At 42.0% G+C, this 24,646-nt stretch overlaps 1 protein-coding gene and 1 long non-coding RNA gene across 2 annotated transcripts in view; both read right to left on the reverse strand.

Annotated features, from left to right (window-relative positions):
- SLC9A9 (solute carrier family 9 member A9) overlaps positions 1-22,380 on the reverse strand; it is a 258,776-nt gene extending 236,396 nt beyond the window's left edge. Inside the window, exons 1-2 of the mRNA XM_081862475.1 lie at positions 21,898-22,380; positions 5,840-6,042 (exon numbers count right to left, since the gene is read on the reverse strand). Coding sequence (XP_081718601.1) covers positions 5,840-6,042; positions 21,898-22,072 — 378 coding nt within the window. The 5' untranslated portion in view covers positions 22,073-22,380. The remainder of the gene's footprint in view (positions 1-5,839; positions 6,043-21,897) is intronic.
- Positions 22,381-24,169: 1,789 nt separating this feature from the next.
- On the reverse strand, positions 24,170-24,411 carry LOC309342038. Its single transcript, XR_014156683.1, has 2 exons — positions 24,332-24,411; positions 24,170-24,277 (listed from the first exon to the last, which is right to left on the reverse strand). It is a non-coding gene; the product is annotated as an uncharacterized lncRNA (long non-coding RNA).
- Between the last annotated feature and the right edge of the window lie 235 nt (positions 24,412-24,646).

Genomic DNA, 24,646 nt, shown 5'->3' on the forward strand with positions numbered 1-24,646 from the left:
AAACTAACAACAACATAATTCTGCATAGATTTGAAACCCTCTCCAGTTCCTTCTGGCTAGAGATCTGCAAATTTGAAAGCTTATTCAACAGCACAAAGTAGTCTTCCTTGAGCATGAGTGGTGGGCTATTATTTTCAAGCCATTTTATTTGAAGAATGAACTGGGTAAATTATCTTAAAAATGAATATTTATTTCTTTTAATTAAAAAAGTAAAAAGAGAGAGAATGCATTACAAGTAGAACCCCCCCCCTAAAAACCTCATCCATCTTGATATGTTCTTTTACATATGCTTTTGTAGAAAATATGCTACACTGTGAGAGATATACTATAATATGCTATTTTATTTTTAAAATTTAATATTTTAAAGCCGTATAAAGAATGTGTGCATGTGTGTATGCGTGCGTGTAATAATTTCCTTAGAGGGATGTATATTTATAATTTTACTAATCAGCTAGGGAATTTCTATGAACAGATCAGGTTCAATATAGCCACCTGAAAATAAAGAGTAAGGCTGGATATGAACCTGAAATTGTGTAATTCAGTGGTTTATTATTGATTCTGTTCTGTTTCTTAAACCTGAATTCAGGGATTGTCTTGTTTGTTATTATGCTTATGTAAGCCTCCTTTTGGCTGATGAGTTGTGTACAAATGCTTTAAATGAATAAATAAAATATTCCCAACAGGACCGAGAGCACAGGAAATAGCACCATGGCAATGGAACAAATATCCTGGTGACAGTCTCACTGCCCCTGAGGAACTTCAGCTTATTAGTCTTCTGCCGGGTAACAATGAAGCAATAACTCTTGCAGTTTGTTATCATGCCTTGACATCTAGAAAGCCTTCTCAGACACTGTCCTCCACCCCACGACGTCATCTCTATAATCATGTAGCTGTGCATTCCCTCTTCCAGTGTCATGACAGCAGGGCTGAGCATGTGTTTTAACTTCTGTAAGCCACTACATGCGGGTTTTTTAAACAGAAAAGCAGGATGGAAATAGTTCTCTTCCTCCACATGTGCTCCACACCCTCCCCCAAATCTGTTTCAGAGAGCTGGAGAACTCCTGTAACACATTTTTAGGTGGTGTATGGGGGAAAGTTCATGTTGGATACAGCGCTTGGTTGACAGTGTTCCACAGAGAGTAGGTGGATGGGAGATGGTATGTTGAGATCCTGGCACAAGATAATAGGAACGCAACCAGGTGAATTCTTGTGGTGGGGAAACCCAGTTATCATAATTAGACAGCCACTTGACAGCAGATAACCAAGCTACTGCATGGTTATCAGTATTACCCAGATAGTTCTCGTTACCTAATCTTTGTTTCACATATACACAATTTCCTATACAGTGGTACCTCGGGTTACATATGCTTCAGGTTACAGACTCCACTAACCCAGAAATAGTGCCTCAGGTTAAGAACTTTGGTTCAGGATGAGAACAGAAATCGTGCTTCAAGCAGTGCGGCAGCAGCGGGAGGCCCCATTAGCTAAAATGGTGTTTCAGGTTAAGAACAGTTTCAGGTTAAGAACGGACCTCCGGAACGAATTAAGTACTTAACCCGAGATACCACTGTAAATGGAAAGAAACTAGGCAATGTTACTCTGGGGCTTTAGAAAAGTTCACCCCTCTGTTCCTGCAGTGGTTCCCATAGACTTTATTAGGCCAAATTACCCATCACTGGAGGAGACTCTTGAGAGTCCCATGGACTGCAAGAAGATCAAACCTATCCATTCTTAAGGAAATCAGCCCCGAGTGCTCACTGGAAGGACAGATCATGAAGCTGAGGCTCCAATACTTTGGACACCTCATGAGAAGCAAAGACTCCCTGGAAAAGACCCTGATGTTGGGAAAGATGGAGGGCACAAGGAGAAGGGGACGACAGAGGACGAGATGGTTGGATAGTGTCTTTGAAGCTACAAACATGAGTCTGACCAAACTGCGGGAGGCAGTGGAAGACAGAAGTGCCTGGTGTGCTCTGGTCCATGGGGTCACGAAGAGTCAGACACGACTAAACGACGAAACAACAACACCCATCACAGACACCCACAAAGCGTCATCATACCTCCATTTGGGTGTCACAAAAATCTAGAGTTTTGGGGCTAAGTTACTGTGTGTTTGGCTCTAATTGATGCACACTGTGAGACAAATTGTAAATGCAATGTCAGAATGAGCAGAGACAGAACTCACAGAACACTGCAATATTTTGCCAGCAGTGTTCATTCTTATGCATAGCTTTAGTAGGCACTATAAAGTAGAAACCTGCTTAAAACGGTAACCTGCTGGATCGCAAATGCTATTTTTGTAAGAATTGAATTTCCCTGTATCTTCAGCACAATATACTGGATTAATATCTTTAAAAGTGAGAGCATGTCATTAGCAAAATGGTCTGCAGCTCCTTTGTGCCGATAAAGTGCCTTTCCTTTATGGGGTTACGATCCTGGATGAATTATTTAGCTTTGTAACAATACAGCCTGACTGCAAAATGACTTCCTCTCTCCCTCCCTCTCTCTTTGTCCAACTGATAGCCCAACTTGATAAACAGGAAATGAGAGCTCAGCATTTTATTTTATTTTTACCATTCTGCTTACTCTGAATTATTAAACTAATGCGAACTGGCTAGCCAATAACAGCAAGTGCTAAATTTCGCTGCGCTGACAACTTTATGGGGAGAAAGTTGGAACAAGAACTTTTATCCCTTAGTCTTCTATACTGACAGTCACATTAACTAATAGGTTTTCTGCACCTTTCTCCTCTACATCTTAGGGAGGTGGATTAATTGCATAGTTGTTATTCAAAATGATTCAGTCACATTGCATATTCAGATCCATAAACACTGCATAGTGAAGACTAATTTCAGAAAAGACAAATGTGGGAAATTTTGAACTGCACAAACCAACCACAGTAATTATATGATAGTCTGATTTTTGCAATTTGTCTCTCCTGCCACTAACTTGTTAAGGATGATAAAGGGAAGTTAGAACATTAAAAAAAGCCTGTTGGATCAAACCAAAGCCATCTCTCTTTCCAGTATCCAGATTCCACAGTGGCTAAATTGACATATCTGAGAAGCCACAAAGCAGGACATGAAGGAAATACCAGTCTTTGGCTTACATTCTCCAGCAACTGATATGCCTCTGATACTAGAGGTAATTTAAAGATGTTGATTAGTAGCTATTGATAACCTTGTCCTTCATGGACCATAAACAGCTTTTAAACCTAAGTTGGGGCCACCACCAAATATTATGGAAGCAAATTTCATAGTATAACGCCTCTTCTTCAGCGATCACTCGTAGCCGAGTAAGATTGTCTTCCATGAACACAGTCTTAACAGTGAGTCCCTGAGTGACTGTGGAGGCCAATTCTGGATCCACATGTCCTTCCACTGTGGGAACATGTTTCCCGGTGGGAGTTGATCATGGTGAGGGTTTGCCAAATGAGCCTTCCTCTTAGCACGTTTCTCCCTTTTGTCCTGAGTTCGAGTGTCTTCAAAATCCATGGCACCTTTGTTTGGTAAAGGCTGTTCTCCAGCTGGAGCACTTGCAGATCAGTGTTTCCCAATTGTTGGTGTTTATACACCAAAGGATGTTCACAAATTTATCTGGGCAGCCAATTTTCAGAAGGACAGTCCACAGAGCATTATGATTTACAATGTCGAAGGCCTTAGTCAGGTCAATAAACACCATATAAAGGGGTTGGTTTTGCTCTCTGCATTTTTCATGAAGCTGTCAAATGGTGAAAATCATGTCCACTGTCCGCCCAGAAGGTCGAAAACCATTTTGGGATTGAGGAAGGGTAGCCTCGAATATTGTTAGGAGACAGTTTGCTAAGATACTTGCAAGAATTTTGCCGGCCGCAGCTCATAAAGAGATGCCTCAATAGTTTCCGCAATCCATTATATCACCTTTTTAAAAGACACTGATAATTTTGGAATCCCTAAAGTCTGCTGGGATCTCCTCTCTCTCTCAGATTTTTTCAATGAGCTTGTGAAGTTGTCGTGTAAGTTCAATTCCACCCACTTTGAAGACTTTGGCATGTATACCACCAGGTTCGTTGGCTTTGTTGTTTTTTGTTTGGTTAATAGCTATACACAACTCTCCCAGATTTGGAGATACTGCAAGCTCATCTCTAATTTGTTTTTGCGGAATTCATGAGAGGACCTCAGTGGCTACAGGGGAGTTTGTGGTTAAGCAGATGCTGGTAGTATTTCCAGCACAGTGCAATAGCTTCTTTATCTTTCAGAAGTGTGGTACCTTAACTTACCGCCTTGGGTGATCCTGCTGGGAGTATGAGACTCCCAATGGCTTTGATCAAAAGGGTCACAGGAATGAGTAAACCCACCCACCATGACTAGGTGATGATTCAGCAAGTGAGACAGTATGCACTGTGTAAATAAGTACTTCCTTTGTCAGTCCTGAATCTTCCACCACTCACTTTCATTGGAAGACCCCCAAGTTCTAATATTACAGAGAGGGAGAAAAATTATTAAGGCATAATAGTAAGTGGACTAGAATCAAGCGATCTCATAGTTGACAATTTTCCCAACCATGTGCTTTTACACTCAGGAAAACACATCGTGCATCTAATGACATAGACTGTAGTCCATGAAAATGTACAACATAATATATATGATAGTTTTTAAGGTTCCACATGACTCAGTGTAGTCAAAGGAAATAATTGTCATACACAGTTTAGTACTGTAGAGAGTTAGAATGTTTCACATATGTTGTTCTGTTCTGGATGTAACCAGTGCTTTTTTTCTAAAAAAATGTTTAGGGGTACTCTCATTTTCCTACTCATATTGAAACACTGCGCCTCAATGAGGCCAAACTTAGATTCACAAAATGTTTAGGGATATGCGTCCCCCTGTATCCCCCCAGAAAAAAGCACTGGATGTAACACAAAACCACAGTGCAGTAGCTTGTTCCCCTTTCTTCTGGTCCACCCACAAAGAGAACAGGAATATCTACTTATTTCAAAATCTACCTATAGTTTTGTTATTTCATCCAAACTGTGAGTAGATCTAACTGTAATTTATCCTTGGCTTGGGAATTTGTGGACTTCCAGATGTTGGTGAACTACAATTCCCATCATCCCTGAAGGTTCATTGACCTGACTGGGGCTGATGGGAAGTCCATCATCTGGAGAGCCACAAGTTGGCCACTCATAGTTTATCCAAGCAACCCAGGTTGGCCTTTTTTGCAGGGAGGTTACATTCTGGATTTCTCTTTAAGGAAACTTTCAGTGGCAACTGTAGTGTAAATGTCTTGCTTGACTGGGAACAAGTTGCAGGCATTTGATCTATCTTACATGTGAACTACAATAGATTCAGGAATAGATCAAAAGTATGATGATATTCCTGCATGGAAAATTTATCCATGTACAAAAGCAACCTGTGAGTCATAGATGTATGCAAACACGTGGTTTATTTTTTTATGTGCATGGAATAGAAAGCTGTGATGGGTACACTACATACATACACAGCAAAAAGACATATGTTCTGTCATTCATGCAATGCCCATCTTCATTGAAATTCCATCTTTTTTTTGCAATGGAATATATTTCTGTGTAGAATTTTGTCATGTCTGAAAGCCTCCAAATTGTGAAAGCAACAAGGCTGAGTTAGATCCTTTTGAGAAGAAAGAAGCTCATTATTTTTGAGTAGAAAGATTGTTTTATTTGTTATTCACCTATTTTCTGATTGCACTTGAATGGGAAATTAAGATTAGAAACAAGTTCTTTACGCCACATTTAAGTCACTGTGGATTCTTTCCTCATCAATTCAAGGATCAATCAGAAATGATAATGTAACCTCATGTACTAAATAGAAGACAATCACATTACCTTCTGTAGCATCATGTTGCCTTGGTGTGCATTGACATTATGCCGGCTGATTTCTCTTTTGTACTGATATTCATACACTTGATTTGTTACATTGACAAGCAGAGTGGGCAAGCCTGCCTTGAGCTTCTCGCAATCATAGACGGTTCCACTTTCAAAATCAGATGGTGCTGTAGCATACCGTAAAATTAATCCCATGGTGAGACCTAACGATAAAGAGAAGAAGAAAGATGGAGAACCTTCAGCTTAAGTACCTATATCTGAGTTACTTGTTAAGTGGGGAAAAGTAAACAAGCATTTTTATTGTGGGCAAATGCTCTGATTAGAAACATCATATTTAATTTAGATAAGGAACAGACAACTTGAAGCCCTAGGGTGTGCCCTCTACCGAAATCCAAAAACCCCTTACAAGTGATCAGATTGGACCTCTGGCAAGAGTGATCTCTCCCTTCCCCTTCATCCCAATGTGTGTGTGGAGAGAGAGGGGGAGGGAGAGAGGGAAGGAGGGAGCGGAAGAGAGAGAGGAAGAGAGGAGTGGCCCTGCCCACTTTTGGTTCTGATGCCTCCCACTATTGACAGGTGAGGAGGATTGTGTCCACTACAGGTGAACTTTTCTAGCAACAGGAGAAGCAATAGAGGGCGCACTTTCCTGTTCACATTCTTCAGATAGGGATGGGTGTGTGTATGATTCAAGTTAGTTCACATTTTAAGGCAATTTCATATGTAATTTGCATGTTTCCAAACAACACCAAGCATTTCTCCAAATTTTCCAGTGCATTTCTCCAGCCAAGTAACGTGCACAAAAAGGCATATGCTAGAGGAAGTGTGCAAAGAGATGCATAATAGGGAAACGCATTCTATTAGAGAAAAGTGATTTGCATAATTATGTAGAGAAATTTTCTGGTGAATATTCACGGGGACTTTAAACAAAACTGACGTGGAAATGTGGAGAACTAAGATAGGAAAAATGAGAAACTCAGAGAAACCAGATTTGATATACTTGTACTCACCCATCGCTATCTGCAACACTACCTTTACTCTTATATAGGTATGGCATTGTAAGGTTTGAAACAAGCAAGGCCAGACCAGAGCCAATAGCTCTAAGAGAAAGGTAGCTTTTATTAGGACAGACTCTTGGTTCATCTAGACCAGGATAGCTTGGTCTGATCAGCAGCAGCTTACTAGAATCTGAAACAGGGCACTTTCTTTCCTCCTCTCCCTCTGAATCTCTGCTTTCCAAGAGATCTTTGGAGGGATATAATACACCTATTAAAGACTGAACAGAAGCACTCCTCATTGGGGCTTTGGAATTACTGCTGCATCTGAATGAAGGCTGCAATTTTCCCAGGTTGTAGTTTATTTCTGCATTTACAAGCCCGTCAGTTGTCAAGTGAAAAAGAACCACGCATACATAAATGCTTCTAAAGTGCTCATAGTACTGTGTGGATATGCAGTCTTAGATAAAAATGAAACCAAACATTTACAGGAAATCATACGCAAGCCTTACTGCTATCACACTGCAGCCTATTCTTTGGGGGTTAAGGCAGTTCCCTCATCACAGCTGCAACACTTTTTGGCTACTCTCTCCACCATTCTCTGTGGCCACATCTCCCCAATCCCATGTCAGGAAGAGATTGTAGCATAACCAGAATTTCTGGCAAGAATTGCGAATCAATGTAGTTGGGACCTGAAACTCTAATAATGATGATTTAATAAAAGAATGGAATGGGAAAAGATTGGCAAAGACACAGAGAACATAGGGTTTCTTGGCCATTTCATGATGTAGTGAGTATCCTCTATGTGAGGTGTGATGGATTTGGGGTTCTGTGCTGTGACACTAGACACCACCCCTCTCTGCTCTACTAGCAGATATCAGTAGGGCCCAACATGATGGATGGATCAGTTTGTTTCCAATCCATGTGCCTTTCATGTGTTCATTCATATCTATTTCATCCTGCTTTTGTATTGCTCTATGGAATTTTGAAAAAGAAATCCATATGAAAATTTATATTGTATCTGATTGTATCTATTGTATCTCATCACAAAATATTGCTTAAATTCGTATTTTATCTCTGTGGACGTATTTCTAAGTGTAGTATACCTTAACGCAGGGGTCGGCAAGGTTTACCTCGCCTGGGCCGGTTCACTCCTATGGAGATTGCGTCTGCACAGACGCGATTTCTGGTGCCGCGAAAGCAAGTCCTTGCTCCACCCTGTGCTGGTTTAGAGTACTGCGTGGGGACTCACCAAGAAAGTGGCTGGGTTCGGGGACAGCTCAGGGGCTGCTTAAATGACCCCCATGGGCTGCTTGTGGCCCATGAGTTGCAGGTTGCTGACCCCTGCCTTAACGTTTTGATTTTGCCTTCTTCAGTTATAGCTGAAAGCTATGGTTGGCTAGAGGGGACGCGGGTGGCGCTGTGGGTTAAACCACAGAGCCTAGGACTTGCCGATCAGAAGGTCGTAGGTTTGAATCCCCGTGATGGGGTGAGCTCCCGTTGCTCGGTCCCTGCTCCTGCCAACCTAGCAGTTCAAAAGTACGTAGATAAATAGGTACCGTTAAGCGGGAAGGTAAATGGCATTTCTGTGCGCTGCTCTGGCTCGCCAAAAGCGGCTTAGTCATGCTGGCCACATGACCCGGAAGCTGTACGCCGGCTCCCTCGGCCAATAAAGCGAGATGAGCGCCGCAACCCCAGAGTCGGTCACGACTGGACCTAATGGTCAGGGGTCCCTTTACCTTTACCTATGGTTGGCTAGAACTTGCTTCTGCTTTCTGGAGGCTTACCTTGCCATCAGATCCAGTTATAATCCTGTTTGGACTTCCTGCTTCATGATATACCTCATAAAGGGGGTTTGTATATACATTCAAAGACAGTTAATTCAGTGAAAGACAAAGCTGCTTTTTGTGTAAAAAGAATTGAACATGACACGGCTTTTTGGGGGTTCCCTACTGACTTTTGAACTCTTTGCAGAAACATTATTGGGAGCTTTTCACGTCTCTCTTCCTTCCTCCACCACAGAAAACACAGGAAACTTACATCTGGACAGTTCACATTGCAAGAGTCATTATTCGGTCTGTTAAAAACGTTTTAGATGAATCAGCAACAAAGTGTTTGTTAACACTCCCACCCTCCTCTCAGGTTTTGCAATAGGCCAAGTCTACTGAAAATTTCTGTGCAATGTGAACTCATGAAAAATGATGAGAATCAGTTTTCAGTTGTTAAAGAAGCTGTGTTCTTAGCATCATGAAAGTAAAATAAAAAGCTGGGAATCAGGAGCCCTTAAAATGCAATGTTGAAGTAAATTAGTCTTTAAAAACCTACTTACATAAATGTCTGATAAAGGCTTGGTTGCCTCAATCATTGCAGAAGATTGGGGAAATCACTATAACAGAGTCAGTTTAACTGGCAGCTTAAAAGTAGCATAATTACTTTTGTGTTCCAGCAGGGAATCATATCATAAATGGCCTCTGCTGTGGAGCAGATAATATTCACTAACAGTAGGCTTCACATTTTAGTGAGATTTGCAAATTATATAAAAGAAGGTGGCCTACACATCCCTTAAGGGCATTTATTAGAGCCTGTACAAGTTTTCTCACTTGTGCTATATTTACTTCCATCTACCATGTCTGGAACAGCAGTTTTTGGGTGGGCACTTATATGCATCCCTGTTAATTTAGAAATGAATACCATAATTTTAATAGAAATACAATCCATCTCACCATTGTGAAGACTGTGTCCGGGTGAGCTGTGGACACTAGCCACCACCAACATGGCGCTTTCCCAAACAAGACCATGGAGGATTAGAGTTGTAGGGGACTATGTTGGCTACTTCTGCAAGATACTGCCATATTATGCAATCACAACCCTAGTAGCTCCTTCCTGGGAGCACACAGTGCTCTGTAGTTGTAGTGAGAGTGGGACACACCTATTCCAATTGGATCTTAAATGCCTTTGATCATTTCCTAGCACTGAAAGTGGTCTGCAGCAGAGACAATAGAGGAGAGATGAGTAAGCCCAGCAGATGTTCTTAATCAATATTGTCAGGTCACTAATGGAGCTCTTGACCTTTTGCAGCACTCAAAGGAACAAACAGAGATACAATTAATGTCTGAGGATTCAAAAATTAACAAAAGCCTCCAATGAGAGTCTATTAGAGCCCATTGTAGCAGCACTGTTCCCCACTCTGCATATTATAGGAACAATTAAAGCAAGTTCAAAGAACATCACAGCCTGACACCTCCTCCCCCACCCACTCCCAAAATTGTTTGAGGTTAGCAATGCCATCAGCTTTGGTTGCAAATGTCCAAGTCCCCATACAGCAAAACCAGGAGATCCCCCAAAATGGAGTAGGACTGGCAAACCGCATTTTGGAAACAAGAGTTGTAATACACATTACCATCTAAAGAGGGCACCACTGATCAGGGTGGCTAAACTTCAGGCTCTTAAGCCGCAATATTTAAGCATGCTTACATGGAAGGGCTTTTCAAGTCAAAGACACCGCAGGCCAATTTACATCTTAAGAAAATTCATGTTGCACAATCCTCCTGAGTCTGTATACTAACTGCAGACTGCAAGTGGAAGATCACATGTTTGAATGCTCTCTACCAAAAGAAAAGAAGAACCGAGAAGTCCTTCCTGTGTGTGGAAATCTGATCTCTTTAGGAAGTGCAATCTATGATATAAGCGCCACCAAGGACAAGATTCTGTATCCTTCTAGTTTCTCCTGAATGAAAAACTGGGACAAAGCAGACCTTCCCCCATGGATCTAAGAAGACCTTATGAGAGGAGTTCTCCCTTCAATAGGCAAGGCACAGACCATATCCTGGCCAACATTTCCTGCAGTGCCCTCCTGTAGAGAGAGCACACGTTCAAACAATAGTCAGCAAAATTAAAAGAATGTTCGTTGTGAAGAGACTGCTTGGTTAATGTATAATCTATTTGCAAGAGATGCTGAAGCACCCCAAATATTTTATTTGTAAACTGAATTTTTTTTGCATTTTCTATTAAGCCACGGTTCTACAACTAAATGCAGAGATATCCTTAAGCAATTCTTGCCCACTGAAGGCACAAAGTGCTGGATGTGCCTTCATCTTTTTTGTATTGTCGTAGAATGGGAGCTGAAAGAAAAAATCCTAGGCCAGCAATAAGCAATACTGGCAAAGCTGTACTGTGAAGATGATCCATTCTCTTGTGAACGTCAGATCAGATCAAAGGCTTATCTAGTCCAGCATGCTGTTTCCCCCAATAGTGAACCAGATGCCTATGGAAAGCAGAGAAGCTGGAGATAAGGGCAATAATCATCTCCCACTAGTGATCTCCAGCAACTGGTGTCCAGAAGTATGCTGCCTCTGACCTTGGAGGTATCATATAAATACAATGAATAGTCTTATCCTCTGTGCATTTGTTACATGTGCTACACACGCCCACCCCTTCAGTGCTCTTTTTATTTTTTTAAAAAATAAAGTGCCAGTACTTTTGGGGGGGGGGACGCGGGTGGCGCTGTGGGTAAAACCTCAGCATCTAGGACTTGCCGATCCTATGGTCAGCGGTTCAAATCCCTGTGGCGGGGTGAGCTCCCGTCGTTCGGTCCCAGCTCCTGCCCACCTAGCAGTTCGAAAGCACCCCCAAGTGCAAGTAGATAAATAGGTACTGCTTTACAGCGGGAAGGTAAATGGTGTTTCTGTGTGCTGCGCTGGTGCTGGCTCGCCAGTGCAGCTTCGTCACGCTAGCCACATGACCCGGAAGTGTCTCTGGACAGCGCTGGCCCCCAGCCTCTTAAGGGAGATGGGCGCGCAACCCCAGAGTCGGACATGACTGGCCCGTACGGGCAGGGGTACCTTTACCTTTACCTTACTTATTTTTTTTAATAAAAGTGCTGTGGATGCCAGCACAAAATGGCTCCCATAGACACGATCTTTTTTTTTTTTTAATAATATTTATTAAAAATTTTCAAATATAACAGAAAAGGAAAACATCCAAATTTAAGGCCTTATTTTCAATATCATCTTTCCAGGACTTCCCCTCCCCTCCCCCTCTTGTATTCCAGTTCTTTCAAATAGATTCAGCAAATTCTTACCCCAAGTTTTAAAATTATTATCATTAACCCAATTTAAAAAATATTTTCCCATCCCCTAAAATCGACCTGTTCCCTTCCACGAGTTCCCCTCTTTAATATACAATACAGATTAACATAAAAAAATAGAAAAAAGAATAAAATGTAATTTAACACCCTTTGGATTCCAAATTTCCCTCCCCCCTTTCGCGGTTGCGTTCCCAATGTCCGTCAATGTCTACTGTCATCCTGGAGCTCCCAGATCTAAGCCATAGTCCTTCACCAGTCCGCTTTGCCGTCTTTTTAATAGTCTTTGCCGTCTTTTGGTCATCTTTGATTTCGAATGTCCAATCTTGGAAGGGGTCTATCTTCCAACTTTGTTCAGTTCTTGTTATTCTTGTTGTTCTTGTTGTTCTCTCTTCTCCTCTTTTTTTTTTCCCCCTGCTCTCCTGCACAAATGTTCTAATTCCAAAAAGCTTGTAATTCCTCTACAGAGGCTTTGTTATTCAGGAACAAAACATTACGTCAAGTCCCTTCCATTCTTCAATAGATAAATCTATTGTCTCCTTTAGTGTGTAGACCTCTGTAGACAAAATAGTGTTCCATTTCTGCAGTTTCCCAGGAGATAAAAAGTCTGATTCAAATTCCATGCCAGCAATACTTGTAATGACCCACAGCTCCTCTAGAGGGATTATAATAACTCAGTTTCCTTCCCGATCACACCCACCAGTCAAAGTAACTTATTATTTTAAACAGTTTATATCCAATTTATAACAAATGTAACCAGCAAAGTCCTTGTAACAAAGTTCTCTTTTTGTTCTTCAGTTTTGGCAGCTCCTTTGACAGCTGTCAAAACCTCTATTTCTCCTCTCCCGGCGCTCTCACGGATCGCTCCCGGGGTTTTTTTTTGGGGGGGGGGTTGTATTTTAATTCACATTCCACTTTTCTCCTCCAGCCCAGCTTATAATTTTCCATCGCGAAATTAATAACTTTATCAAAAAAAAAAAAGGTTGCACTCGATCTTAGTTGTCAGGTCCTTTGCTTTAGCTCCTCTGCAACAGGGGGGAGGCTGACTTCCTTTTTGCACCTCCCCCGCTCGCTCCAAATTTAAGAAAAAATTTGTTCCCCTTTTTAATCCAAGTTCCAATTACTCACGGGTTATTCTTTTGAGTCCAGATTTTCAATGGAAGAAGTCAGCGCTCTCCGCCAAATGGCATGCGGCTTCACTCGGCAGGGGAAGCGGAGGACTCCCAGCACCACCCCCCCTGTCACCCGCTCCGTAGCCTTTAAAAAGGCTCCTTCGCGTGGTCGGGGGGGGCGCAAACCGTGCCCGCCGAGTCACCATGCCCATGGGTTTCAGCGCCCATGGTTTTTGAGGGTCCCCGCGTCGCCGGCGCGGTAGAACCCAGCCCCTGCCGAGCAGGCTCCCTCCGGAGCTCGGAGGGAGTCCGCCATTCGGCGATGGCGCCAACCCGGAAGTCCCCCATAGACACGATCAGTCACTGTGAATCACACTGATAGCAAATTCAGTTCCTTGAAGGCCAATCAGCATGTAGCCAAAACAATGTAAGTGCACAGGGGGAGTTTTCAGGGTGTTGGGGGAGGCCCCAAGGTTTGTAGAAGTGCAAAAAATCAAAATATCTTTAGAAGGGAGGGGGAAAACTGGGGGTGGGGGAGAACCACAAAAACAGCCCAGCGTGGACTGAGCATGACATGCTCACTGTTGCAGGTGGAGAACTGTAAAACCAGGAGAGCAGAGACATGGATTGGGTTCTTCTGGTACAGGATTCTCCTGAGCAGAAACACTCCCCACATTGCAACGTTTTGTTGCAGGTTCCACTGAAATCTCCCTCAATCAAATTGAGAAGAATGAACAGAGACACCGAAATCTCATGAAAACTGGGACAATGCTGGAGTCGGAACTGAGGTGCCCTGGCATCTGACATTACCTTTGTAGTTCAGGATGAAGATGCAGTACAAAGTTGACAATTGCCATGTGCAGCATGAAAGCATTCTTACATTGTATTGCCCCCAGGATGAAAGCATGGGAAGATAGCACCAGAGTGACTTGACTACCTCTTTTTTATTATTACAGTGATACCTTGGTTTACGAACTTAATCTGTTCTGGAAGTACGTTCTTAAAGCAAAGTGTTCTTAAACCAAGGCATGCTTTCCCATAGCAGTGGGGGACTCAATTTACAAATGGAACACACTCAACAGGAAGGCAAAGTTCACAAACTAAAACACCTACTTCCAGGTTTGCAGCATTCTTAATCTAAGTTGTTCATAAACTAAGCTGTTCTTAAACCAAGGTACCACTGTATAGTCATAAGCCTGAATGTAAAAGCAGATTTCAGATTAGGAGAAGCAGAAACAGTTTTTGCCAGGTTGTTCACATACTGTATTCATTCATAATGCTGAAAGGATGAGTGGTCTTTTTTCGTCGGGGGGGGGGGGGTTGTTAAAAAATCCATGCTGCATCTTGGTAAGTTTGTAGCTTTTATACCAGTTCTGAATGTTGGAGGACAGGAATAAAGTTAAGTCTGTAAAAGGTAAAAGGCAAAGGACAGGAATAAAGTTAAGTCTGTAAAAGGTAAAAGGCAAAGGACCCCTGGACAGTTAAGTCCAGTTATAGGGGTGCGGCACTCATCTCGTTTTTCAGGCCAAGGGAGCCATCGTTTGTCCACAGACAGCTTTCTGGGTCATGTGGCCAGCAGGACTAAACCGCTTCTGGCACAACGGGACACCATGATGAGTGCCAGAGCACGGGAGCTATTTATGTATTTGCACTGATATGCTTTCGAACTGCCAGGTTGGCAGAAGCTAGGACAGAGCAACAGAAGCTCACCCAGTTGCACAGATTCGAACTCCTGACCTTCCGATTAGCAAGCTCAAGAGGCTCAGTGGTTTAAACCACAGCGTCACCCACACCCCACAGTTAAGTCTGTAGACTGCAGCCTTTCACCAAAAAGAGAACTTCTAAGTGAAAAAACTTCTCATCAGCCACTGAGTTAGAAGAGGAAATGTTTGGCTATATACCCAAAAGAAGAGTGCTTAGAAAACCTTTTCGAAGACTTGGGACTGAATGGGATGGGTTGGGTTGGGTATAAATAACAAATAATTATTATTTGAAAAAGACTGAACAGTTGAAATGGATCTATAACCATTTGTTCCTTACAAAACAAAACAAATTCCTTCCAGTAGCACCTTAAAGACCAACTAAGTCAGTTCTTGGTATGAGCTTTCGTGTGCATGCACACTTCTTCAGATACGTTTGTTCCTTGATATTGTTGTTCATTGTCCTATTTTTAACACAATGCTGATGTTGACCCAGTGTGTGGCAGCTGTGAAAAAGGCAAATTTCATGCTAGGGAACATTAGGAAAAGAACTGAAAATAGAACTGCTGATATCATAGTGCAGTTATACAAATTGACCACATTTGGAGTACTTTGCGCAATCCTGGTCAGCTCGCCTCAAAAATGATATTGTGGAATTGGAAAAGGTTCAGAAAGGGGCAACCAGAATGATCAAGAGAATGGAATAACTCCTCTGTAAAGAAAGCTTGCAGCATTTGGAACTCCTTAAGTTTAGAGAAAAGGCAAGTTGGAAGTGACATGATAGAATACATGCATGGCATGCAGAGAGGGAATAGAGAAAGGTTCTCCCTGCTCTGTCATCACACTGTAACTCCTGGTTGCACCCCTGGTTGCAAGCCCTTTCCCAGTAAATAACTTCAAACGGACACATAATTTTAGTTTGAGTGTTATTGGCCTAGGCATTGGTCAGGAGCTATAACTGACTCCTGCCTCTCTGACTGGCAGTCTGAAATGGTAAACACCAAACGAGGGAGCAACATCGGTGAAAATTGATTGAAGCGCACCCCGGGGTTCCTGTGGTCCTGGCATGGCCCTAGCCCCTCAAGCGGACTTTGGATGAGTTCCAGGACCCCCAGGTTCCTTTACCGTAATACTCTATTTCTGGAGGGACAGGTGATGGCCACACCTCCCCTCCAGCACATTTCTATAAACCAATTCCTAACTGCCAAACCTTACAAAGTTGTGACGATTGCTAAGGGGGTAGGTGAAAACCAAGTGGCTAAAGCCAATCTGCCAAATGGAAAAATTCCTACCCAGCCCCTGCTCCAAAGCAGATGACCCAATCCAAAGCAAGGCCAAAGCAGCAGCACCTAAAATAGGGAGGGAGGGCAGGTGTTCAGCAGCGCGAAGCAAATGCCCCACACCTGTCGTGCTGCCGCATTTATAGGCCCCCAGGATCACGCCACTCGCCCCAATTGGCCCAAACAGCCAAGCGCAATCCGGGGGCCCAAAGACAAGGCTTGGGCCATGCCTAGCAACAACACACCCCATGTTAGTAGCTTAAGTGTCCCGAGTGCAACCAGGACCCTCGATTTAGGAGGATCCCATACATCTAACAAAGCTGAATGTTGGAAGATTCTGGACAGATCAAACAAGAACTTCTTCACACAGCCCATAATTAAACTATGGAACTATGGTAGGCAGTGATACCTACCAATTTGGATTGCTTTAAAAGAGGATTGGATAAATTCATGGTGGGTAAAGCTATCAGCAGGTACTAGCCATTATGGCTAGTATATTTCCATCAAGGAGATTCACTGTTCTTTCACATGTGTTACTGACACTGAGAAAACACCTGCAGCCCAGACCCAGCTGAAATGGATTAAACCCTGAGATAACACAGGGCCTCTGCAACACTTTGCCCTGGTATTTTCTGAGCTTTATGGCAGAGGGCCTAATCTATTCCAAGCTATCCAGAAGGTGTGACTTAGAATACTTGAGAAATAAATTCTGCCAATGGTGGAGGGGGAGAGGAAATGGTTTTGCCTTGCAGTCTATATCCTACAATTATTATTATTATTATTATTATTATTATTATTATTATTTGAATACCCACACATTCCCAGCAGCTGATCACAGTGAAGAATCTGCTTGCAGATTTGCATTTCTGAACAGCAGATATTTTAACTCTACTATCCTATTTCCAAAGAGAAAGATAAGTTACTGCCCAACTACTACATGGGAGCGAATGATCCGCAGATGCATTTTTCTGTCTTGACTTTGACCGAGTGCAAGCATTCCACTTTGAAGCAAAGAGCTGAACTCCTTTTTCATGCTCGCTTTAGTGGTTGATGAGTTACAGACGTGAACTTTGAAAGGCTGCATCCTTTCCTTCCTGTTTCAGACTTCTGCATGCACTTAAACCACACACACATTGTTATACACGATGAGAAGCTGCGTATGAGTCTGTTGTGCACATATCCAGTTTGCAATCAATGATATTTATTTGCGTCCATGTGGTTGAGGCAGCAGCTTCATCTTACGTTCTTATATTACATAGTGAGATGCTAGAGTGCAGCAAAATATGATTTGATAGACACAGAATTAGGAAGCTGTGACCTAAGCTTAGAAGTGCCTACGGGGAGATTCACATAAGCATATATTTAATAGGATTGATGCAACTGTCACATGTTGCCTGAAATTTCCAGCTATCATGGACAGCCTTTTTTCAACAACTTCAAGCAGCACCAATCAATGGAACTTCACATGTGATCATCACGTTGTACCGTGTTTATGTGTACAGTCATACTTCGTGTTGCGTTCCGCTCGTTACGGACTTTCAGCTTACAAACATGGCAAACATGTTAATGTGACATTAACATATGAGAGTGCTGGAGGTGAAATAGTTAAACAGGTTATCCAATCAGAACCCAGGGGTGGAGTCAAAGGGACTATAAAACCAGCTCTGGGAGGGGCAAAGGGGGGAGTTTGTTGGGAGTTAGGTGGTTGGTTGGAGTGGGAGTGAATTGGGATAGAGTCTGTGGGTAGGTTGACTTAGTGCAGCGAAATAAACTGAGTCAGGAACATTTAGGAGCTAGAAAGACAAGTAAATATCTGAGAGGTGGTTTAGTGAGTGTGAGCAGGTAGCGGAAGTTATAGGTCTGGATAGGCAGCCCATGATTGTAATTGACTGAGACCGTTTATGCAACCACACGCTTGTTAAACTGCAATAAACAAACAGAAGTTTATGTTCCAACTTAACCCTGACTGGACTCAGTCTTGTCCCAGGTAGGGCAAGGGTGGTGGCAGCGAGAAATAAAGTGGTGGCATGGGGATCAATAGACAGTGCTTCACGCATGCACAGAAGCAATCTGTGCACTTCACACACGCGCAGAAGTGCTTGATCGCACCGCACACGTGTGCAGAAGAGGCTCTCTAGTTGCAGAAATGGATTAAGTCGGCAACTGGAGGTACCACTGTATACTGGATCCAGAAGATACCCCAGCATTGTTGCAAGGTGAGCCGCATGGCTTGTCCCAGAGATGAGACTCAGCTCCACATTCAGTACTTCTACGCAACTGCCAATGGCTCTGAAGCATGTATATTCTCTTTAGGATATCATATGACTCAGCACTGTTGTGCCAATGGCTTCTGAGATGCAAAAGGAAGTGAGGAAGCTGGTGGTTTCTTATGTGGCACTCAAAAGGGATTTCAGTCCAGCTTATTCACCAGCACCAGTGTAAGGCTATACCGGTAAGAAGAAGCACATGGGTGTTAGAGGTTTAAATGTCCAAGTGAGGCAGAGCAGTATCAGGGCTTTATCCCATTGCTTGCCTAAGTTAGGATAATGCTTTAGCTGCAGTTGCCACTGCACAAATAGTACTGATGACGGACAGCATAGGATTGGGCTATAAGTACCATTTTTGTATCATGCAAAATTCAGATTCAGACACCCGATTCATCCAAGCATGGTGCTATGATTTCGAGGTGTATTCTGTGTATGCATTTACAGCCTTTGGGGGATCCATTGCAGCAGCAATCCATAGTGCAGCCAAAGTGCAAAGGGACTGAGATGATAAATTCTCTCTTGTGTAAAAAGAAAAATAGGGCAGGGTTAATGGCTGCTTACAATGGGGAAATTACCCAATAGGGTTCATGAATATTTCAGAGAGGCTGCAAAACATGGATGCAACCCACAGCCACTCTAAATAGGTCATAGAGTTTAAAAAGAAAAAAAATTAAAATGAACAAACATCCCTAAGTAATGCTTCACGAGAGTGCAAATTCAACAATCCCATCATTTAACTAATAGCCTTTTTGTTCAAAAATCACAATGTGCCAAACATAAAATGTACGATGTGTTTTATTAAAATTGGCATTACAGTGGTACATCGGTTTAAGAACAGTCCAGTTTAAGAACGATTTGGTTTACGAACTCCGCAAAACTGGAAATAGTGTCCCAGTTTGAGAACTTTACTTCGGTCTAAGTACAGAATTAGAACGGTGGTAGGGCACCGGCGGCGGGAGGCCTCATTAGGGAAAGTGTGCCTCAGTTTAAGAATGGTTTCGGTTTAAGAACGGACTTCCGGAATGGATTAAGTTTGTAAACTGAGGTACCACTGTACTTTGTTAAAAGAGAATCAGAATAAAAGGAAGAGACTAAGATGTATCAATAGCAGCTTTTGAATTGTAAACACGCAGGCATTTGACATCAGACTTTGATGCAAGCCACTTACTCTAGAACAGTTCTGAACTTTTCACAGAGGTTATGCCAGGATGCATCATGCTGTGGACTTTAGCCTTGGGCAATGATCTTGCCGTGCTCCCCTACCACCCATTTATAGAAAACAGAGTACAGGCTGGCTGCTGCAAGGCTGCTCTTTCTTTCCTGACACACCACCACTGTGTATCCGGTGCGCTGCTGTGCTATCATACCATGTACTTCCTGCGAACATATGCCGGGAGTCTAGAGAAAATGTAGGCTGTTGAAAGGTGACTTGCAGAACTCTGCTGGCTGCACGTGACCTGGCTGCACAGCAGACCAATAATCAGGTGCACAACAGGTGAGAAAGGGGTACAGTGAGAAAGAAGAGATTATGCCCAAATCCTATGGCAGCCACCAGGTGCCCTCCTCTCTCAGTTTGTGGAAGCATGGCATAAAACATAAAATAAAGCATCAGGCTTCTCTCCTACCCGTAAACTCTAAATTTCATTGTTCAGTAAATTCAACAACGTTACCAAAAGCCATTGCTCAGTCTCTACCATTCACCAATCTGAAACAGTTGCAAGTACATATATACCCAGCTTTCAACAATTTCCCTTTCTATACCTGAACTTATTTTGCTACTTCAGTCAGGAAATGAACTATGTAGGTCAAACCTGCCACAGGAGCAGAAAGCATTTTTATTTTATTAAGGTTCAAAATGAATTTGTTTCCTTGACAATTTTATAGGGATGGTAACAACAACATGGAGGTTCTTGAATGGACTTTTGACACACACACAGGCTACATTCAGATGTGGGGTTTTTATTGTATCAGTTTTACTGGCTCTGATGCTATTGCTTCTGTCCTGTTTCCCAACATTCCTTTTATATTGCAGTACCTGTTGCATTACAGAACTGTGGCTTCTTTATTGCCATGTCGTGCAAATTTTAAGTGGTGGGGATATCACCCCAAATGTCATCACATGAAATTGCAATGCAAAACACCCACAATTTTCCAAGTTAACCAAGTTCCTAAAGGGGTTTTCTTTTTCTAGAAACAACACAGAAATGAGTGCTAAACTTTCACTGGATTTCCAGAAGTGGCTTTCACATCATGTGACAGATCACGTAAAACGTGGAAGTGATCAGGCAAGGAAAAGTCAGGAAAACTGAATAATGTGATGTCTGAAGTTAATCATAGTCACTAATTATCCTTTTGACTCCATGTTAACACATAGTTTGTTATAAAAGTGTCAGGTATATTGATACATTTTAGTCCCTTTTCCTTTGCCCAGACTGTATTTTTACTCAGTTCTGCAGGCTTGCTTGTTGATGTTTTTTAACTTAATGCTCATAGTACTTAAAGCTGAATGAATGATGATTATTCCTTCAGTGTTATCACTGGATTCACAGGAGCAAAGTGAAGGGTTAATGCATTAACTGAGTCAGTGTTTTTAAAGGCAGGCAAAGTTTTAATGCATCCTGGCAGGGCTCTGAATTCCTAATGCATGAATGCTGATGCTGTTATTAAAACTGCAGAGTTCCTATAGAGTGCAATTATTATGCTTGCTCTGTAAACTATGGGATTCTTGTCTGTTTCAGTAGGGTTATAGCAAGGCCAAGAGTGTATGAGCAAGATGTTGCTATTTGCAAAAGATTGTGTCCCCACCCGGCGAAAGTAAAACTGAACATAAGAGCCCACACAAAAAGTCCCCTTCCTATCACAGGGTGATATATAGCACATTCATTACCTAGCATGTGGTTTCCTAACTGTGGAGCTCACAGAAAGTCCTTCTTACACATATGGCTCGCATATGAAACTCAAGAAAACCCACATAAAGAAGAATGTAAACTACAAGATTCAAGATGGGGTAAAAACTCCTGAGGACAGCTTTTAGAATGTCTCATTTTTCACAACCTATTAAAATGAAAAAGGGAAAAAGAGCTCTGCAAAAACAACAACCGAGAGCTAAGCTTGATGAAACTACATCCAACAGAGGGGCTGGACCCTGGAGGATTCTCCCAGGTTCTCTAATAAAGACTCAACTGTGCTCCCATCTGGCATATTGGTAGTGAGATTTCACCCAAGTCTATTCAGCACAGTCCTATGAAAAATAATCTCTTTAAACCGGTCCGGCACTCGCAGGAAACAAACAAATGTTTTGGAGATGTGATATGCTCATTGAAGCCTGCTTTGCTGACAATGTGCTCATGACATTTACTTCCTTGACAAGTGATCCTCGAGCTATTCCATATGATAGAGAGAGAGAGAGAGAGAGAGAGAGAGAAAGAGAGAGAGAGAGAAAGGAAAAGAGAGAAAGGAGGGTGGATTGCATTTGTTATTTTACGGCACAGTTCAATGGGCTTGTGACTTTTAAATTAATGCATCTCCTCATTTAGGGTTCTGAAAGCACTTTGAGCTCAAGTGTCTAATTACGCACATTATGCAACAAGTTCAAAAAATGGCAAGGCACAACTTTTGACTCACCATAAACCATGGCGCCTCCCGTTTCATGCAAAAAGCGGAATCGGTGGTTTTTAAACAGCCAAATGGTGAGTATCGTAAGGATGAGCAAGAAGTTAAAGACCAGCAGCTCCAAAGCACCCTGGTGATAAAAGGGGTCCTCATCTTTCACTGACCCTAATTTCCTTGGCTTCTCCATTTCATCGCTATTTGTTTTCAATACTCTACAATCACCCCGCAGAATTAGCTGAAAAATGCCATACTAAAGAAAACTTGAGACGTTAAATCCTGAATGGCTGCTTTGGTAAAAGAAAACCTAGGCAGCACTGAAATTCACAACAAACACATCTGCTTTATTTGCAGCCTCTCAGCAAACTGCCACAGCATCTGAATTCAGCTGGATTCTGGTTACAACTTCCTGTTTCCCTCTTAAAGCTGTCCTGTCTCATTTTTTATCTTGAGGTTGCATCACTGTAGTGTCTTTTACTGGGGTGTGTCTTGATGGCTTTCTCTTCTGCAAATGATTTTTTGTTGTTAAAAAAAAAGAGGGAGAAAGGGTTCACACATTAAGAAGCTAACAACGTTTAAACAAGTGCCATCATTAATTGTAAGGGTGTGCTTTTGAGCAAAAAGAGTTGCCACTCTATGTTTTAATGATTTATTATCTTTGCTTATTTTGTTCTGTTCATGAATTGCTTCTCTGGCTACATCTCAAAGCAATTCAGAATAGAAGGTTCATTAAAAAAATAAATCGCTATAAAATCAATTTCAGATCAAATACAGATACAGAGTAGAATAAGAATCTCCATTTTTAAAACTTGTTGAAAAAGGAAGGTCGCTAAAAAGGAACCAAAAAGACAACAGAGATGGCATTTGTGTGTCAAAGCCCCAAGCCATCCCCATGAGAATAAAGACACAAGGACACAGAATTTTAGGTTAATGTTAATGCGCAAAATTTAGGCCACAACTTTATTGGTTACTCCTGCCAACCTAGCAGTTTGATAGCATGTCAAAGTGCAAGCAGATAAATAGGTACTGCTCCGGCGGGAAGGTAAACAGTGTTTCTGTGCGCTGCTCTGGTTCGCCAGAAGCGGCTTAGTCATGCTGGCCACATGACCCAGAAGCTGTACGCCGGCTCTCTCGGTCAATAAAGCGAGATGAGTGCCGCAACCCCAGAGTCGGCCATGACTGGACCTAATGGTTGGGTGTCCCTTTACCTTTACCTTATTAGTTACAGAAGTTGAGTTGTATTGGCTTAGGCATTGCCTAATGTCATGGACCAATGCCTGAACTTGGGGGAAGACTGGGTGAAAGTCAACAAACTTAGTCTGAATCCTGAGAAGCTGCTGTTGGCATGATGTTCAGATATTTCTTTAATTTCCTGCTTTGGATATAGTTGTTGCGATGGAGCTCAAGGTGGCATACATAGTTTGCCCCCCCCCCCCATTTTAGCCACACAACAACCCTGTGAGGTAGGTGGGGCTGAAAGTGAATGACTGGCCAGAGGTCACCCAGTGAGTTTCATGGCTGTGTAGGGATTTGAACTCTGGCCTCCCACTTCTTGGCCTGACACTCTAACCACTGAACCACACTGGCTTTCAAAAACTCAAGGACATTAAGAGCATTTCATTGCTCTTTTCTTTTCTTTTCTTTTTAGATCATTTTTATTGGTTTTACAAATACAAAGTACAAATAAGCACAAACTAGTAAGAACATATCTGTACAAGGAGATTCTCCGAATCTTGAGACTTCCCCCATTCCCTTCATGAAGTCTTATTTTAAGCATCTACAACTGCATATTCACCCGTACTCCAATTTTTATATCAAACCATATCGTCCATAATATTTTTTACGCTACAAGTGAGTCAAAATCCTGCTCTTGTTTCCATCTGCTTACAGTGATCTCCTAAGTAACATAAATTTTTCCCATTCTTTTATAAAGTTTTTATCCTCTTGGTTTCTGAGTTTTCCGGTCAGCTTTGCCATCTCGGCATATTCTATCAGCTTGGTTTGCCATTCTTCTCTGGTAGGTTCTTTGTCTTTCCAACTCTGAGCTAATAACATCCAGGGGTTTTTTGTTCCACATATAAAGAGTCTTTTCTGCTCCTTTGGTATGTTGGTACCTGTAATTCTTAATAAAAATGCTTCTGGTTTCTTAACATAAGTTATTTTAAGCATTTTTTTATTTCATTATATATCATCTCCTAGAAAGCTTTAATTACCTTACAAGTCCACCACATATGATAGAAGGTAACTTCTTTTTCTTTACATTTCTAGCAGATATTTGAACTTGTCCTATACATTTTTGCTAACTTAGTAGGAGTCAAATACCACTGGTACATCATTTTCATATAATTTTCTTTCAATGTATAACATGCCATGAATTTTCATAACCTTTCCCAATCTGATTTCTCACTGCACTACTTTCTCATATCTGATTTCCATAACCTTCCATAACCTGCCATCTGAATATTATGTCCCAAATCCTTTGCCCACTGTATCATTACAAACTTGACCTGTTCATCTTTTGTGTGCCACCATTTCATTGCTCTTTCCACTAACTTTCCAAACAGTTTTTTAAAAAATCATTAAGCCATAAGGAATTACGGCTACCATCTACCCAGCCCTCAAGAAAATCTAGTGATATCTGTCACTAGATCTGTTTAGAAGCAATATGACACTATATAATGCTTTAAGGTGCAAACCCACTGCAGTCCCATGTGACCTGAGTGACTAGGAGTGCCTTTTACCAGCTTTAGCTACTGTAAAACAG

This window comes from Podarcis erhardii (genome assembly GCF_964252035.2).
Source record: "Podarcis erhardii genome assembly, chromosome: 5".
NCBI classification, from domain to species: Eukaryota; Metazoa; Chordata; class Lepidosauria; order Squamata; family Lacertidae; genus Podarcis; species Podarcis erhardii.